The sequence below is a fragment of the Plecotus auritus genome (assembly GCF_963455305.1).
Source record: "Plecotus auritus genome assembly, chromosome: 9".
In the NCBI taxonomy this organism is placed as follows: Eukaryota; Metazoa; Chordata; class Mammalia; order Chiroptera; family Vespertilionidae; genus Plecotus; species Plecotus auritus.
In genome coordinates this window covers 3,146,075-3,162,870 of record NC_137783.1, presented here as the reverse complement: position 1 = coordinate 3,162,870, position 16,796 = coordinate 3,146,075, and the positions used below count along the sequence as shown (strand labels likewise).

Genomic DNA, 16,796 nt, shown 5'->3' with positions numbered 1-16,796 from the left:
TGAGCATCGACCCATGAACCGAAAGCTCACCGGTTCCATTCCCGGGCAGGCCTCATGCTGGGTTGCGGGCTCCATCCCCAGTAGGGGGCATGCAGGAGGCAGCCGATCAAGGAGTCTCTCTATCCTTCTCTCTTCCTCTCTCTCTCTCTCTCTCTCTCTAAATATCAATAAAAACATATTTTTAAAAAATAAAATAAAAGAGAACTGGATTGCACTCTTCCCATGGGCGAAGGAAGCAGCTTAATATCATCATCTTATCATGGTGTGTCTTATATTTTACCTCCATAGCTGCCTGTGTTCAAAAAGGACGTCCCCCCTGTGCATGAAGGAAACTTCCAGATTGTACAGAAGGCTTCCTTTGTAATGAGATGCACTGGGTGTGATTCCAGAGCAGCTCCGCCCCATGGAATATTCTGCAGTGACGGGAAGTGCCCCGTATCTCCGCTGACCCATATGGCAGCCACAGCCGCACGCAGCAATGGACACGTTAAAAGGGATGCGTGTGACTGAATATTTAACTGTATTTAATGTTCATTCACTGAGATAGCCCACGTGGCTGGTGGTGGCTGTACTGGACAGAAAAACAGAAGCCACATAGGACGGTGGCCTCCTGTGTGGGGAGATTCTTATGTGGGAACCGCCCTCCACGCCAGTATGTGGGGCTGCCTGCTCTCCTCTGTCGAAGACTGCAGAGCTGTCTGCAGAGCCAGGCTTCCGGACGCTGCCCGACCAGATCACCCGCCTGCAGAGCACCCCCTTCCCCTCTCAGCTAGAAGCAGGGCTCAGTCCCAGGCTGAGTGGGCTGGCCCGTCGAGCAAGGGTGGTGGTGCCAAGGGAGGCGCACCCCGCATCTGCTGCCCACCCCACCCCAGCCCGGGGCAGCCTCCTGCAGCCACCCACCTGCCTGCAAACCCCCGCAGCCAGCACCTGGAGACAGTGCGCAACTTCTACCTAAAACCCGTCCGGAGTGCGAGGTCCCTGAAGCCCAAGCAGGAAGGAGGAGCAAAGACAGAACCCGGGGCAGGCCCTGTGCCCGGCTCCTCCTTGTCATCGACTGTTCTTCCGGGAGGTCACACCCGGGGGAAGCCGTCTCTGACGCGTGGCCTCGCCCATCCTAATCCCTCCTCCGCTCTGGGCCCCTGTCGGAGGGGCACGGCTGCCCTCAGCGTGGCTGCTCCCCATTCCCTGGGCACCCTCTCACGTTCCTCTCCAGGGAAATGACACCAGGCCTCTCAGCCTTTTCTACGGGATCTGCCTTCACATCGGAGGAGCGACTGAAGGACTCTCCTCCGGGTGCCTCCCCGGCCTGCCCCTCTGCAGACATCTGTCCGAACCGGACACATCCAGGCCGCTGAGCAACTACCGAGCGGGGAACGCCCGCGGCCCGAGCCCCGGCGCGGAGGTGCCGTTCCTCGCTTTAGGGAAGCGTTCATCGTTCTCTGGCTGGGTCTGCTGTTTTAGGAACAGCAGCCTCTCGTGATGAACTTGAAAGCATCGTGTTTTGAGCACGTGAACCGGTCCGAGAATAAATCAATTACGTAAAGAAGCATTCGCGCTCGGAGGGAATCGTAATTCTGCGTGTCCTGCGTGACAAGGCGATTCCAGGATCGCGTGTGAAGTGTTCCACCTGCAGGACCAACCTCGAACCCAGGGTTCTCTTCTGGCTACAAAAATTCCATGCGCTACTGCCAAAACCGGTTTGGCTCAGTGGATAGAGCGTCGGCCTGCGGACTGAGGGGTCCCAGGTTCGATTCCGGTCAAGGGCATGTAACTTGGTTGGGGGCACATCCCCAGTGGGGGGTGTGCAGGAGGCAGCTGATCGATGTTTCTCTCTCATCGATGTTTCTGACTATCTATCCCTCTTCCTTCCTCTCTGTAAAAAATCAATAAAATACATTTAAAAAAAAAAAAATTCCATGCGCTACAGCCGTGACCAAATGGGCTTTTCATTATTTCAAAATAGTCACCCCCCGTTTGCGCTGAGGGAATTCATGAAGGTGATTATTACAAACACACGTGCTCCACAGGCCAGCCGGCCGAGTGCGCGGACTGCTCCATACTTACGGCTGAAAGGGGATGAAGTGCTGTTTATCTTCGTCATCTACTTTTCCGTTTATGATATCTGTTACATCCATCACTGGAGACAAGAAAAGAACAGAGGTGGTTTTGCTTACATGCCATCGTCAGAGAGAAACAAACAAACCAAGGAACGTCAGAACGTCTGCTGACGAACAACGGGGGGAGCTGCGTGGCGGAATTTTCTTACCGTCGAGTCACCCATCTCCCTGTTGGAAAGATGACTTACATTCTCTGAAAACCCCGGCCCAACGGGGGCGGGGCTCCGAGGGCAGAGTCCCACGTAATCAATCCCTTTGCCTGGGATCCGACGGGCCCCCTGGCGTGGCACCTCCCAGGAGGACTTTGTGGGTTGGAATGTTCTAGAAAAGCGAGCACCTGAGACCTGGCAGGGGTAGTGGAGGACCTGAACTGGGACGGTGATTCCCCGAGCCCACCTTCCCACCTGTGGCTGTAGCAGCAGGGAGTGGGGAAATACAGCTGTTAGGTCGGGGTCTTTACAGGCTGGCGAGGTGGCAAATTGGGTATTTGCGGCGGGGTCTGCGATGGGAGGGTTCGTTGAGTGGGGAGGGCACAGGGGAGAAGTGGGGCTCCGGGAAAGTCTGTGGGGAAAGGATGCTTTGACCTTTGTCTCTATAAAAAAATGTAAATTAAATGCACCGATTGTACTCCAGTTCAATGAGTTTTGAAAAACGCACACATCCATGGAAACACCACACCAATCAAGGTATAAATCGTTTTCATCCCACACACAAGGCCACATGCGGAGGCTGGGAAGATTCCCACTGTGATCAACAGGAAGGGAAAGCTGCAACCAAAGGGTCATGGGTTCAATTTCCGGTCACGGGCATGTACCTGGGTTGCAGGTTCGATACCTGCCCTCGTCGGGGAGTGTGCAGAAGGCAACCAATCAATGTGTCTCTCTCACATTGATGTTTCTCTCTCTCTCTCTCTCTCTCTCTCTCTCTTCCCCCTTCCCTCGCTTCCACTCTCTCTAAAAAAAAAATCAATGGGAAAAATATCCTCGGGTGAGGATTAACATAAAAAAATTTAAAAAAAAGGAAGGGAGAGCGGTCAGCCCCTGGCCCCTGGCTAGGATGTCCCAGGGCTTTGAGAAATGGGTGTCCTCACAGGAACTTATCTCTGTATTGGTACCTGACAACCACAGCATCCACAGCATCAGGGTGGGAAGGGGCCCCATGTACACACACTGTCAACGACTTCTCTGGTCACTTCAGGGAAGCCCAATACATCAGAGGGAAAATAAATATCTCCTTAAAACTACCCCAGAGTGGGAAAGAGAAATGGGAATCCTGAAAAATTACAGGTACTTCAACCGTAATATCGGGTTACCCATAAAAGGTGCGGCAGGTTCTGAAAAACAGAGGTGCCATGTTCATGGGCGTATTCAAGACGTGAGGAACTGTGACAGAATTCCTGAATCCGTGCTCGGGGGGACCTCGCAAAAGGCAGCTGTGCCCTCAAAATTCCACTCACCACGGAGTCCAGTGCAGACCCCTCAATTGAGCAGACCCCAACGCAGAGCAGACCCCATGCCACACCAGACCCCACGCCAGAGCAGAGACCCCACGGCAGAGCAGAACCCACGGCAGAGCAGAGACCCCACGGCAGAGCAGACCCCACGCCAGAGCAGAGACCCCACGGCAGAGCAGAGACCCCACGGCAGAGCAGAGACCCCACGGCAGAGCAGAACCCACGCCAGAGCAGAGATCCCACGGCAGAGCAGAACCCACGGCAGAGCAGACCCCACACCAGAGCAAAACCCACCCCAGAGCAGACCCCACGCCAGAGCATAGACCCCACGCCAGGGCAGACCCCACGCCAGGGCAGACCCCACGTCAGAGCAGTGACCCTACGCCACGGCAGAGACCCCACACCAGGGCAGACCCCACGCCAGAGCTGACCCCACGCCAGGGCTGACCCCACGCCAGGGCTGACCCCACGCCAGGGCAGAGACCCCACACCAGGGCAGAGACCCCACGCCAGAGCAGAGACCCCACCCCAGAGCAGACCCCACGCCAGAGCTGACCCACCAGGGCAGACCCCACACCAGAGCTAACCCCACGCCAGAGCAGACCCCACGCCAGGGCTGACCCCACGCCAGAGCAGAGACCCCACGCCAGAGCAGACCCCACACCAGGGCTGACCCCACGCCAGGGCTGACCCCACGCCAGGGCTGACCCCACGCCAGGGCTGACCCCACGCCAGAGCAGAGACCCCACGCCAGAGCAGACCCCACGCCAGGGCTGACCCCACGCCAGGGCTGACCCCACGCCAGGGCTGACCCCACGCCAGAGCTGACCCCACGCCAGGGCAGACCCCACGCCAGGGCAGACCCCACGTCAGAGCAGTGACCCCACGCCAGGGCTGACCCCACGCCAGAGCTGACCCCACGCCAGAGCTGACCCCACGCCAGAGCTGACCCCACGCCGGGGCAGACCCCACGCCAGAACTGACCCCACACCAGGGCAGACCCCACACCAGAGCCAGCCAGTGAATGGAAGCAAACAGGTGCACGTGCCGCTTCCTCACGACGCCCACATGGCTGTTGTTACTGACTCTTGGGAAGGAGTAAATCATTTCCTTAAATGACTGGATATGTTTTTCCAGAAAAATCCAGGCAGAGCACAGAGGCCTTTGAGGGCAGGGAAAACTGGGTCTGATACTTAAGGGGGGAGCACAGTCATTAGCCATTTATCTAAACCCACAGGACGAGAACACCCGGGGGAGCCCGCTGCAAACGCGGGCTCTGGGTGACAAGAGCACGTCCATGTGGGTTCATCCGTGGCAGCAAACGTAACGTAACGTGGCGGGGAGGGAGGGGCCTGTGGATAGTGGGGAGGCTCTGCCTGTGGGAGGAGGGGAGGAGGCGGAAACATTCTGAAATCTCCGTACTTTCTGCTGAACTTTCCTATGAACCTAAAACCGTTCTAAAAACGAAGCCTGCTTAGAGGGGGTTAAAAACAAAACAACCAAACGAAGCTGGGCCCGAGCCTCCTGGCAGCGCGGGCAAGGAAGGCCTCCCTGCTGTCACAGGAGAAGCCCAGGCACGTGTCCGGGAGAAAGACCTCGTCCACCCCAGCCCGTGTGGCTCAGTGGATAGTGCGTCCCCCTGCAGACTGAAGGTTCGATTCCGGTCAAGGGCACCTGCCCAGGTTGCAAGCTCCATCCCCACAAGGGGACGTGCAGGAGGCAGCCAATCAGTGATTCTCCCTCATCACTGATGTTTCTCTCTCTCTCTCCCCCCCTCTCCTTTCCTCTCTGAAATCAATAAAAATACAAAAAAAAAGAAAAGATAGTAAAAGAACTCTCCCCACGGACACATCACACGAATCTCAAGGTTCACAGAAAGCACAAGGACAGACGGAGGGCTGGGCAGGGACATGGCCCGGCAACCACCCTCCCCAAACGGTGAGAAATGATTGACAGCCAGAGGTGACTCGGCAGAGCTCCCTGGGACCCAGGCAGCTCTGCTCGGCAAAGGCAGCCAGGCTCTCCCCCTTCCTGGGCCGCCACCACACACGACGGAGCGGAGCAGATGTGGCGGCGGGGCCTGTGTCCCCCTGGCTGCTGACCACTCACTGCAGGCTCACTCCTCGGCCCATCCTTCACCAGGTCCAGACAGCCTGACCACCTCCAAGGCCAGGCTGCCCCCCAGGAGAGGAGGCCACTTTAAAACCAAGCACCTGATGGGCACGCGACCCTGGGGCGGCTCCCTGCGCGGCCCCTGCCCATGAAACCTCCAGGAGAGGACAGAGCTGACCAACGCAATACCCAGCAGCAGCTCCCTGCGGGGCCAGAGTGATGACCTTGAGACCCGCAAGGACAAGGAGCCACGTTTACCGGCCACGCCGAAGGGCCGCCGCAGGCCCGACGTCAGCTTCCGCGTGTTGTTGTCCCTCAGCTCCATGCGACCCACGCGCACGATCTGACAGACGAAGCTGATTTTCTCCCTTTTCAGGTCTTTGCTCCCGAGGTCCTAGAAAGAGGAATTTCCGGACGTTACCCGGAGCCCCGTCTCTCAGCGCAGCTTCCACGGGGCGGACAGTAGGAAGAGGCGTGGAGACGCCTTTCTGAGCAGCTTTGAGAATTTAGTAAGCTGTTCAGGACCAAAAAGGAACGGGACAACCATAGTCAACCAGCGTCGGGTGAACCTGAGTCCACGTTGGAGAGATGTGCCCTGGTCACGCAGTCGGTCTTTGCTCTGGGGATGCTACGGGAAGCGAGGGACCCAGAGGACTTCCGGGAAGGGTGTCATTATGACGAAATGACCATGGATGATGGGCATCCCAAGAACCATGTGCCCTTGCAGGGAGAGGTCGGAGGGGTCGTTAAACACAGTCATTAGAACGCTGAGCGGGTCTACCCAACATCGCCGGATGCACTTACGGTGAAAACAGCTCGCAAGTTGTGTAATCTGTCTATATCTTTAGGCAATCCCGAACTGGACCAGCGAACCAGGTAGTTTTCACTGGAAAGAGAGAGAAAGAAAAGCAAATTGATTTTTCCAACGATAACAGGGCGCTCAATGCTCAGCCACGTTGGCTTGTAGTCAATGCCACGGAGGTTCCCAGGGCCGACAACCACAGGCATTCAGAAGCATCAGCACCACGGACAGCTGCTGCTCCACTAAGGGAGAAGAGGAGCAACTGCCCCCCGGGGGGCATCTGAGATCCACCCGAACAAAACCCTGGGGCGGGTTCCACCCCGGGCCGTCTAGGGTTATCATCACAAAGGAACTGTCTGAAAGTGGCATTTCAACATCTATGACTTCGAAAGCGTGTTTGTTCATTGAGAATGACCACCGTCTAAAATTTACCCTTCGACCAGCCACTGTGGCTCTGTGGTTGAGTGTTGACCCATGAACCAAGAGGTCCCTGGTTCAATTCCCAATCAGGGCACATGCCCAGGCTCCATCACCAGTCGGGGGCATAAAGGAGGCAGCCCATCGATGTCTCTCCCTCATCGATGTTTCTATCTCTCTACCCCTCTCTCTTCCTCTCTTCCTAAAATCAATAAAAACATATTTTTTAACATAAATGAAAGTCCCCACTCACTCGTTGACGGTAGGAAATAAACACTGCATTATTTCAGAGCCTGACGAGGCAAGTCTGATGGAGCCTCTGTCTGGAGACATAAAGCCCGTATGTGAAGTGAGCGTGAAATCCACTCACGTGTCCTGTTTCCAGTGCACACTCACTTTCTAAATGTTGAGTAACACATGTGAAGACACTGGAGTTTCACACACAGACACATGCCTCACACATAACTCAAACCATCATTCTTTCCATCGGGACGAAGAGCAAGTCATGCTGAGGAAATGCAGGGAACGGGAAGGAGGGGACCACGCCAGCAAGGACGGGAGACAGACGGGGTTTCCTGCATTTCCTTCCATAACGATGAACGGGGATCCCGCCTCCAGGGGGCAGGCCCCGGTCTCGGCACTGCCTGCGGTCAATGGTGTCGGAGGAATTCCAGTAGGTCAGAGGCCCACAGGGACCATCACCAAGAAGGAAAGTTCAAACACGAAGATGAAGAGGAGGGTGAGAGTGGGGAAGCTGGGTCTTTCACCCCCAGGAGCACAGGAAACAAGGGGTACTTCCATCTTCGTTCCCTGGGCCCCTGAGACTTCACAAGACTAAACTCTCCAATCAAAAAGACCCACAAAGCCCAGCTGGTGTGGCTCAGTGGTTGAGCGTCGACCTATGAACCAAGAGGGCAGGAGGTCACGGTTCGATTCCCGGTCAGAGCACATGCCCGGGTTGCAGGCTCGATCCCCAGTAGGGGGCGTGCAGGAGGCAGCCGATGGATGATTCTCTCTCACCACTGATGTCTCTCTCTCTCTCCTCCTTTCCCTTCCTCTCTGAAATCAATAAAGGTATTTTAGGAAAAAAGTACCCGTGTACAGGAGAAGGCTGACCCTAGCCCAGAGCCGGGGCTGCCTGCCACCACACCGTCCTGGGAGAGCACGGGGTCAGCCGCTTGAGGGGAGTCTGGCCCTTGGGTCCCCGAGGGCTCTTTGCAGGAGTAAGACATTGGGACGGCTCAGAGCTGCTGTCCCAGCATCGGGATGTCACCGACCTGATGAACTTGGACTCCACGGGGTCATAGAGAGACATGAGCACCTCGGCATCTTCTCCAATCTTGCACACCACGTTTTTGAGGTTGACGAACAAGGCCAGGGAGGGGGTGGCGGCGAACTTCGCCTGTCGGCTGATGTCCATGTTCTGCTTCTGGGACTGCAAGGGGGAGCAATGGGGAAAGTCGACATTAGCAACACTCCTCGCCAGCCCTTGCTTTCTTATTAATCTCCCACAGAACAGAAAGCCGGGCATAACCAGTCAGCACAACGTGGCCCAGTCACTTCCTTGTCCCCGAGTTCTCAGAACCGGCATGCAGCCAGCTGAACAGAACAGCACCCCAGGTCACAGCCACAGCCATCCGGGCGCAGACCGAGTATTTCCTTCAGAGACACTATCATTTCATGGACCTCTGAAAACCTCCCCTAACACAGGATGCCTTGAAAGTTCACAGAAGATGAGAAAGATCACTAAGACGTGTGTTCCCTGCCCTCATCCAGCTTCAAATGTCACCCCTACATAGAGCCAAGAGGCTGTGCCAGCCTTGGGCAAACTACGGCCCGCGGGCCGGATCCGGCTGTTCTATCCGGTTCTCTTGCTCTCCCCTCCGCTCCTTTACTTTGAATTTATATTAGTTCACACAAACACTCCATCCATGCTTTTGTTCCGGCCCTCCGGTCCAGTTTAAGAACCCATTGTGGCCCTCGAGTCAAAAAGTTTGCCCACCCCTGGCAGGAGGTGAGAACAAAGTCAATGTCATTAGAATCCTGCCTCCCGCCCGGCTGGCATGGCTCAGTGGTTGAGCGCCAACCAATGAACCAAGAGGTCCCTGGTTCAATTCCCAATCAGGGCACATGCCCGGGTTGCGGGCTCGATCCCCAGTAGGGGGCGTGCCGGAGGCAGCCGATCGATGTCTCTCTCTCTCATCGATGTTTCTCTCTCTCCCTCTCCTTTCCTCTCTCTCTGAAATCAATAAAAACATATCTTTTAAAAAAATAAACATACAAAGGCCCCGCCTGCTAACACCCCTGCAGAGGGATGGAGTCCTTCCAGGCCATCAGCACTGTGGCTGGTGCAGGCCCCGCTCCCTTCATCAGCGTGTGGAGCATGCTGTGTGGTTGTGCCTGCACAGGTCCTTTTTAGTGCACAGCCGGGCGTCGCCGGTGTCGGACTGGTTAGAGCTGAAACTGTTACGGGAGCACGCGCCCAGGGGTGGATGGCGGACCGCAGAGAGCTGCACGCACCTTCTCTTCCTGTAACCTTTCCTCCACTTGTTTCGACGCCACTTCGTGAGCTCTGAAGAGGCTGATCGTGCTGGTTAGTTCTGGATCCAAGATGTTCCCATCCTCGTCTCTCACCACCAAGTCCAAATCGAGAATTCTGGAACGACAAGAACTCAGAGCTTCAGGCACCAAGACCCAGGGCTTTGACTTCCCCTAACACACCTTCAGTCCAGGTAGCTGAGCAGAGGAAAACCTCACAGAAAGTCGGGGTCACCCACAAATATTCAGGAAACGTAATTCTGCAAGGTCACTTCCCTGGGAATTCAAAAAAACAAATCAATAACAAAAACTTCCGTTGTCTTACAGTAAGAAATGTCACAGATCTATAAAGCCCCGTGTGTTACCAGTTGCTGTATAAACAGTATCAACAGCTCAAAGCACACACACGCGGTATCTATTCGGGTGAGTCCCTTCTACTTCGAGTCGGTTCTAATCCCTACATTAGCCCATCGGGAGATCTGCAATGAACATGTTCCATGTTTCAACACCAAACATGTGGAAGTTATCCACAATAGCACTGAGCAACTTTCTGGCCAGATGGTAAAATATCGTAGCCGACTGACACCGTGAGCAGCGTCTGGCTGAGAAAGCCAGCCATCCCTAGCTACATGTTTTTTTGGCAACATTCTCTCCCTTTTCCCAAATCCAACAAACTGGTTGGGTGATTTTTTTTTTTTTTTAACCATCATTTCTAGGTAAGGAACAAAGGTGATTATATAAAGAAACGAGGGTTGTGCCACGGTGGAGCGAAAACATGAGGATCTCATCCATAGAGGACTGACACTTTGCCTTTGAGACTTCCTGCCTGCTATTCATAAGTCTATTGAAGCAGAAAATGTCATTTTTTTTTTAACCATAAAACCTAGGGAAGTCTGTAGAAAGAAAGAAAATTTCAATTAGAGAGTGTCTTTCATGGGCACAAGATGAAGAGGAACATTGACTTGGCGATAAAGACTCCATCCAGACAAACGAACCCCCGGCTTCCTTCCCGGAGGGCCGCCCAGCGTCCGCTGTGATGGGAGTGAGACCACGCATCAGGCGGGTTTCCTTCTGACCGTTTGGACAGCAATCACAAAAACCTAACCTTTTCCTTTCAGTATCAATTAAGCAAATCCACCCATGGGGAAACAGGGCCCACGGCGGCCTGTCAGGGGCGGGAGAGCACAAAGGCTTTTAAGCAAATGGTCTCTGTCCTGCGTGGAAACAGCCTCCGTCCCAGCAATGACTGCGGGCGCCTCGAGAGGATCAGAAAGACGACTTTTAAAGCGGCCGTGTAGGCTCTCATTAGTTGTCTTTGCAACATGTTTCCCAAATTCTACTGCTTCCCCCAGCCCTGCAGGTGCCCCTGGGCAGTTAGTGCTGTGTGGGCGGGGTCGCTTCCGCTGGGTGGGGTCGATGCTAATGAGTTGGGCGGGGATCCATTCAGGTGTGGGCGGGGCTACTAAGCTCCTGGGTTTAGGCCTGGCCTGAAGGTCCTGGCTAACAATGCTCCCCACAGAGAATCAGCATCCTGATGAGCGGAGACCCAGGCCGGTGCCCACCTGCTGTGTACATCCATCCTGCCAGCGACTCCTCACCACCTCCTGCCAAGGGAGATGGCCAGACCCACTTCGCAAAGGAGGACACTTCAACTCAGAGAGCCATCTAGAGGAGCCCAGAGCCTGGATTCTGAGCCAGGACCCCCTCCTGGCGGCACCCACGCTCCTCCCAGAATGCCCGGTGCCATCCCAGGAAGTGGCCTGCCGCGGCGCTTCCTCCTGCCACCCGTCCCTTATGGCTTTCTCAGCAACCCCTGCTCAGAGGCTCCGAATCAGTAGCAAGGAGCATCTTAGCTGAACAAGAGAATCTAGCCCAGCCGTGGGCAAACTACGGCCCGCAGGCCGGATCCGGCTGTTCTATCCGGTTCTCTTGCTCTCCCCTCCGCTCCTTTACTTTGAATTTATATTAGTTCACACAAACACTCCATCCATGCTTTTGTTCCGGCCCTCCGATCCAGTTTAAGAACCCATTGTGGCCCTCGAGTCAAAAAGTTTGCCCACCCCTGATCTAGCCCATCAGAGACGAACACCCTGGATGCCCCCCCGAAGCACCGCTGAGGACAGGGGGCTGGGACCGCCCAAGACATTACATGCAAAGCTGTGTGTGCCTCAGGTACGTGCGTTTTCCTAGAAAGAGGGTCCTGGACTGTAATCAAATGGCTTTTGTTAAATGTTTCCCGGAAGCCGTTTTAAAATCAAACTTGCAACACTGCGGTTCTATTTTCTATCGTTTTTCCCGGAAGAAGGACCCAGAGAGCTACCCGTGGAGCCCTGGGCTAGAGAGAAAGGACCGAGTGCACTCGAGCTCCTCGGGCAAAAGACTGTCTTCCCAAGCACTGTTTCCCATCAAAGCAGTAAATCCCCTTGGGAAACACCTTTCTTCACTGCATTGTTCACGGCGTAATGTACTCCCCCGCAGCCAAATCAGGCCGGTGGTCTCGGGACGTAACTTGGAAATACAACGCTCTCGTGGAAAATAAAACCAGAGCTCCCACAGTGTGGGTTTTTCGGGCAGGTGGCCATGAAATGGGTTTCATGTGACAATGTCAAATATCCTATATCTAGAACCCATTGGGGGGGGGGGGGAGTCACCAGGCAAAGGGCAGGCCCCCTCACCCCAGCTTCCTGGAGAGAAGAACAGGTTTTCTACTGCGACTCGGAAAACTCCGGTGTTCGAGATGCAACAGAAAAGAGCTCCTCCCTTTAAAAATGAAAACCACGCCACTGCTGGGCTGTTAGAAGTTTGGCTTTACGATAAAATACGATTTTAGTCTCCTCAAGGCTTCGGTCGATGTTACCGTACCGGATCATTTAAGCATGAAATCATCTTCCAAATGAACACACCTGTTTCCATAGTCGATCTTGGCAGTGACCTTCTTCTTCAGCTCCTTGAGCTCGTCCTGGGGCAGCGTCCCGGAGAGAATCTGCGACCGCCACTCGATGAGGTCGTAGATCATGTGCCGCACGCTTCGGAACATCTCCCTGTTGTCTTGCTGCACGGAGGGGGCAGAGCAGCCAAGGTCAGTGCTCTGGTTTAACCCAGCACTGTGGATGTGCTGTTTTCCAAATACACATGCAGTCAATGCTTTATATGATAGAAAGTAACTTGTGTCCGATTAAAAGACATTTTAGCCCCACCGGCGCGGCTCAGTGGTTGAGTGTCAACCTAAGAACCAAGAGGTCAGGGTTCAATTCCTGGTCAGGGCACATGCCTGGGTTGTGGGCTAGATCCCCAATGGGGGCGTGCAGGAGGCAGCTGATCAGTGATGATCTCTCATCACTGATTTTTCTATTTCTCTCTCCCTTCCTCTCTTTGAAATCAATAAAAATATACACTGAGTGGCCTGATTATTATGATCTCTGAACGCATAATAATCTGGCCACTCAATGTATATGTGTATATATATTAGAGGCCCGGTGCATGAATTCGTGCATGGGTGGGGTCCAGCCAGCCTGGCCAGGGGGAGGGGACATGAGTGGTTGGCTGGCCTGCCTGCTGGTCGAACTCCTGGTCGAGGGGATAATTTGCATATTAGCCTTTTATTATATAGGATATGCACTGAATGGCCAGATTATTATGTGTTCAGAGATCATAATAATCTGGCCACTCAGAGTATATTAAAAAAAATAAAAGACGTTCTATGGAATGTGGTTCCTACCAGACACTCAAAGATTAAAAGACTAAGAAAGTAATGTATGACCCTCAACATTGTGTCTGCATTGCAGACTAGGCACTTCTGAATCAACAGGCCGACCAGAGCAGGTGTGCCTGAGAGCCTCAGGGCCAGCCCACTGGAGTAACGGCCCCGCTGGGCAGCCACGGACACCCTTCGGAGTAAGTCTGAGCCTACAGATCCCGCCTGCCCAGACTTTGGCATTGCTGCGCAGCGCCCCAGAGCACTGGGGTCCTGCCGACACACAGGCAGAAGGCTCCTGCAAGAAGCCGAATCTGAATCAACAAGACACAAGGGAAATGCAGATAAGATGCAGAATTCACACTTCTTATCACTGTCCACCTATCTCAAGGGATGGATGGCACAAAGAAGAGCCACAGTTTTGCACCTGCGAGAGGTCAATTGGCCAAGGACATTAGGGACCCTTCAAAGGGAAAATAGCCCCATGGTTCGTTCTGTGAAAAGAAATCTAGGTGACACCTGAGCAGGTAAAATTCTAAACCTACGATCCTTATAAAAAGTTTAAATGAGCCCTAACTGGTTTGGCTCAGTGGATAGAGCGTCGGCCTGCGGACTGAAGGGTCCCAGGTTCGATTCCGGTCAAGGGCATGTACCTTGGTTGCTGGCACATCCCCAGTAGGGGGCGTGCAGGAGGCAGCTGACCAATGTTTCTCTCTCATCGATGTTTCTAACTCTCTATCCTTCTCCCTTCCTCTCTGTAAAAAATCAATAAAATATATTTTATAAAAAAAGTTTTAATGTGATCATCGCTACCTGTTAAAACGTCTCCTCCACATACATGAGTCTCTCATCCCACTATTTCCAGTATTTCACCTCCTTCCAATGATTCCTAAGTTCCCCACTTCCATCATCATATAACACACTAACATCACATTAACTCTTCTCTGTAGCATGTTCCTGATGTTAATTTATTAAATGAAAACTAAATGGTCAAAATTAATGGTTTATTGAAAAACTATTTTTGTTCCCCTCTTACTAATTCTCCTGGTCCATTTTTCTGAAGCCTTATCAAACATCTAAAATCCTTAATATTTTGCTAAATTGTCTACAACAACACAGTAGAGCAAAAAGTAATCACACAAAAACAAAAGTAAAAATATAAGCGTTCATCTTTGTACAAATCCCACAATGTAGGTCCATAAAGGGCAAATATAAATTTTTAAAAAGGAGACCAAAGGAGCCATTGGGAATGCCTGGCTTCCGGGCAATATGGCTCAAACCTTGTCCACTGCCCATCCCACGTGGCTCAGTGGTTGAGCATCGACCTATGAACTGGGAGGTCACTGTTGGATTCCCGGTCAGGGCACAAGCCCTGGTTGCAGGCTCGATCCCCAGCAGGGGGGCATGCAGGAGGCAGCTGATCAATGTTGATGTTTCTCTCTCAAAGATGTTTCTCTCTCTCTCTCTCCCTCTCCCTTCCTCTCCAAAATCAATAAAAATATTTTTTAAAAAATAAATAAAATAAAATAAAACCGTGTCCACTAACACATGAGCCAGCATCCACTCCTGTTTGTTTTGCTGCATTATTTTGTTTAAAAATTGCTAAGTCAAATGTGAAACAGCAATGACAAAATTGCTCTGATTTACACAAAACATTCATAGCTAACTTGACGCGTTGAGGTTTCGGAGAACATTGGATGAACAATTACAGCAACTGCTTATTACTGTGCATTTGCAGGAAGCGGCTGTATAATGAAAACCAAGGAGGCTGCCTCGCGCAGCTGCGGGATCTCAGGAAGCTGCCCAGGTCCCCAGAACCCAGGCGCTGCAGGCCCTGCACAGCCCAGCTCTGAGCTGACAGCATTAGCATATGAGACGCAAGCAGCAGCTGGAATAGAAATAAGGGCTAACAAAAGGTAATCTTTGCAAATATGAGTTTTTGTGCCCCGAGGGAATAGGAAACGGAAGATGCCATGGCCCCAAACTCTCTGCATTAATAAGAAGACTTTCCCCACAACCAGCAGACACGGACAAAGAAGCCAGAATGGAAATGATTCCCCCCCTCTGACCATCATGCCGAAATCCACAAGGCTAAGCAGTTTTCTCCAATGATAACAGCAGAGAGTGGTCAAAAAAAAAAAAAAAATAGTAATCCTCTCCTACCAAATCCCTAAATGAGCACCTACTGCAGTTTAAAAGCAGATTTTTGCCTTCAAGGACAAAATATAAACACTGAGGGTCCGTCAACAGGGCTTGCCCAATCCTTCTTGGAAAGCAAAGCAGCCTGTCCCTCTTCTAACACGAGGAAGGTGAGACACAGCTGCACCCCAATACAGAGCAGGTCAAAGGGCGCACGACCCCCCCCCCCCCAAGGCTGAGCAGAATCCGAGCCATGCTGCTTTCTTTGCCTTTTCTGAGTATCACCTGGTCCCCAGGTCTGCTTCTGAGGTTCTGAGGGGGGGGGGGGGGGGGGAAGGGAGGGACACACATCTATCGGGACAGAAAAGGCCCCGAGAGGCCACGGTCACGTGTTTAGCTGCAATTCCATGGGCTCTCACCACGTAGAGCTGCCGCCAGATGGTGGACCACTCCCGGAGCGTCGTGGTGACCTCCTGAATGAGCGGCAGGTCGCCCGGGATGACCGTTTCATGTTGCCTGCGGAGAGAGGAGGAGAGGCAGCTAAGTTCACGGCTCCGTCATCCCTGTGAGTGGCACCCTGTACATTGCAAACCCGGGCCATAGATCAAATAAGCAGACAGAGAGAAAAGGCACCAGCAGGGCTGTGGCCACACAGAAGGTGGCGCGAGTCTCTAAGAGCGACAGGTGGTGTTTGGACAAAGCCTGAGAATGCGGGTCGGCTACCCGCTGTGCCAGCCGCCCACCTCCGATGTCAGGCCCAGACGAAGCAGGCGGGCAATACCCCAGAGTCTTCAGGACGTCAAGGTCTGGGAGGCGGGGGGCACCTCCATCACGTGTCCCCATCGATCTCAGGCGTGCCCCAAATTACAACCAACCCGCGTGGCATTAAAACGCAGGCTCGGAATAGGATGGCTTCCGCATTTCCGTGGAGCATAAAGCTCATTATGTGATAATGCCGGAGCAGTTACCCTGGCGAACTATGAGCCAAGTCACTGCTTTCAAATGGCCACAGGCATCCCACACCTGACCCCTACTCTGATGGCCCCTCTCCCTTTCTCTCCACCCCAACAGATTAACCTTGACTTGTCCGAAACCTGTCCTTCCCAGCTGAGCATGGTGTTTTTGTTAGTCCTCACCCGAGGATTTTTTTTCTGTTGATTTTTAGAGAGAGTGGAAGGGAAGGAGGGAGGAGGAAGAGAGAGAACGAGAGGGAGAAACCTCCATGTGAGAGACATAGCGATCGGTTGCCTCCTGTGTATGGCCCGCCCAGGACCAGGAGAAGAAAGGGAAGGCGGACGGAGGAAGGAGGAGGAAGGAGATCCCCCAGGCGGTCTGAAGGCAGGAGGCTCTGGGCGGGGAGGGAAGGGAAAGGCAGGTAGGTTTCGGGGGGGGGGGGGGGGGGTGGGCCGTGGAGGGGAGACAGGGCCGGGTAACAGCATGGAGAACAGCGACAGGTAGCGGGAAGCAGCGGCAGGGACAGTGTTTCTAAGCTGCCAGTTCCCCCCAGTTCTCCATCCACTGCGC

At 53.6% G+C, this 16,796-nt stretch overlaps 1 protein-coding gene across 7 annotated transcripts in view; it reads right to left on the bottom strand.

Annotated features, from left to right (window-relative positions):
* Positions 1-16,796, bottom strand: part of DOCK1 (dedicator of cytokinesis 1) — a 331,039-nt gene that overhangs the window by 262,562 nt on the left and 51,681 nt on the right. For all 7 annotated transcript variants that reach the window (XM_080641474.1, XM_080641473.1, XM_080641477.1 and 4 more), the window contains 7 exons: positions 15,692-15,788; positions 12,343-12,491; positions 9,422-9,557; positions 8,179-8,336; positions 6,487-6,568; positions 5,941-6,076; positions 2,065-2,137 (listed from right to left, as the gene is read on the bottom strand). In XM_080641474.1, coding sequence (XP_080497600.1) covers positions 2,065-2,137; positions 5,941-6,076; positions 6,487-6,568; positions 8,179-8,336; positions 9,422-9,557; positions 12,343-12,491; positions 15,692-15,788 — 831 coding nt within the window. The remainder of the gene's footprint in view (positions 1-2,064; positions 2,138-5,940; positions 6,077-6,486; positions 6,569-8,178; positions 8,337-9,421; positions 9,558-12,342; positions 12,492-15,691; positions 15,789-16,796) is intronic.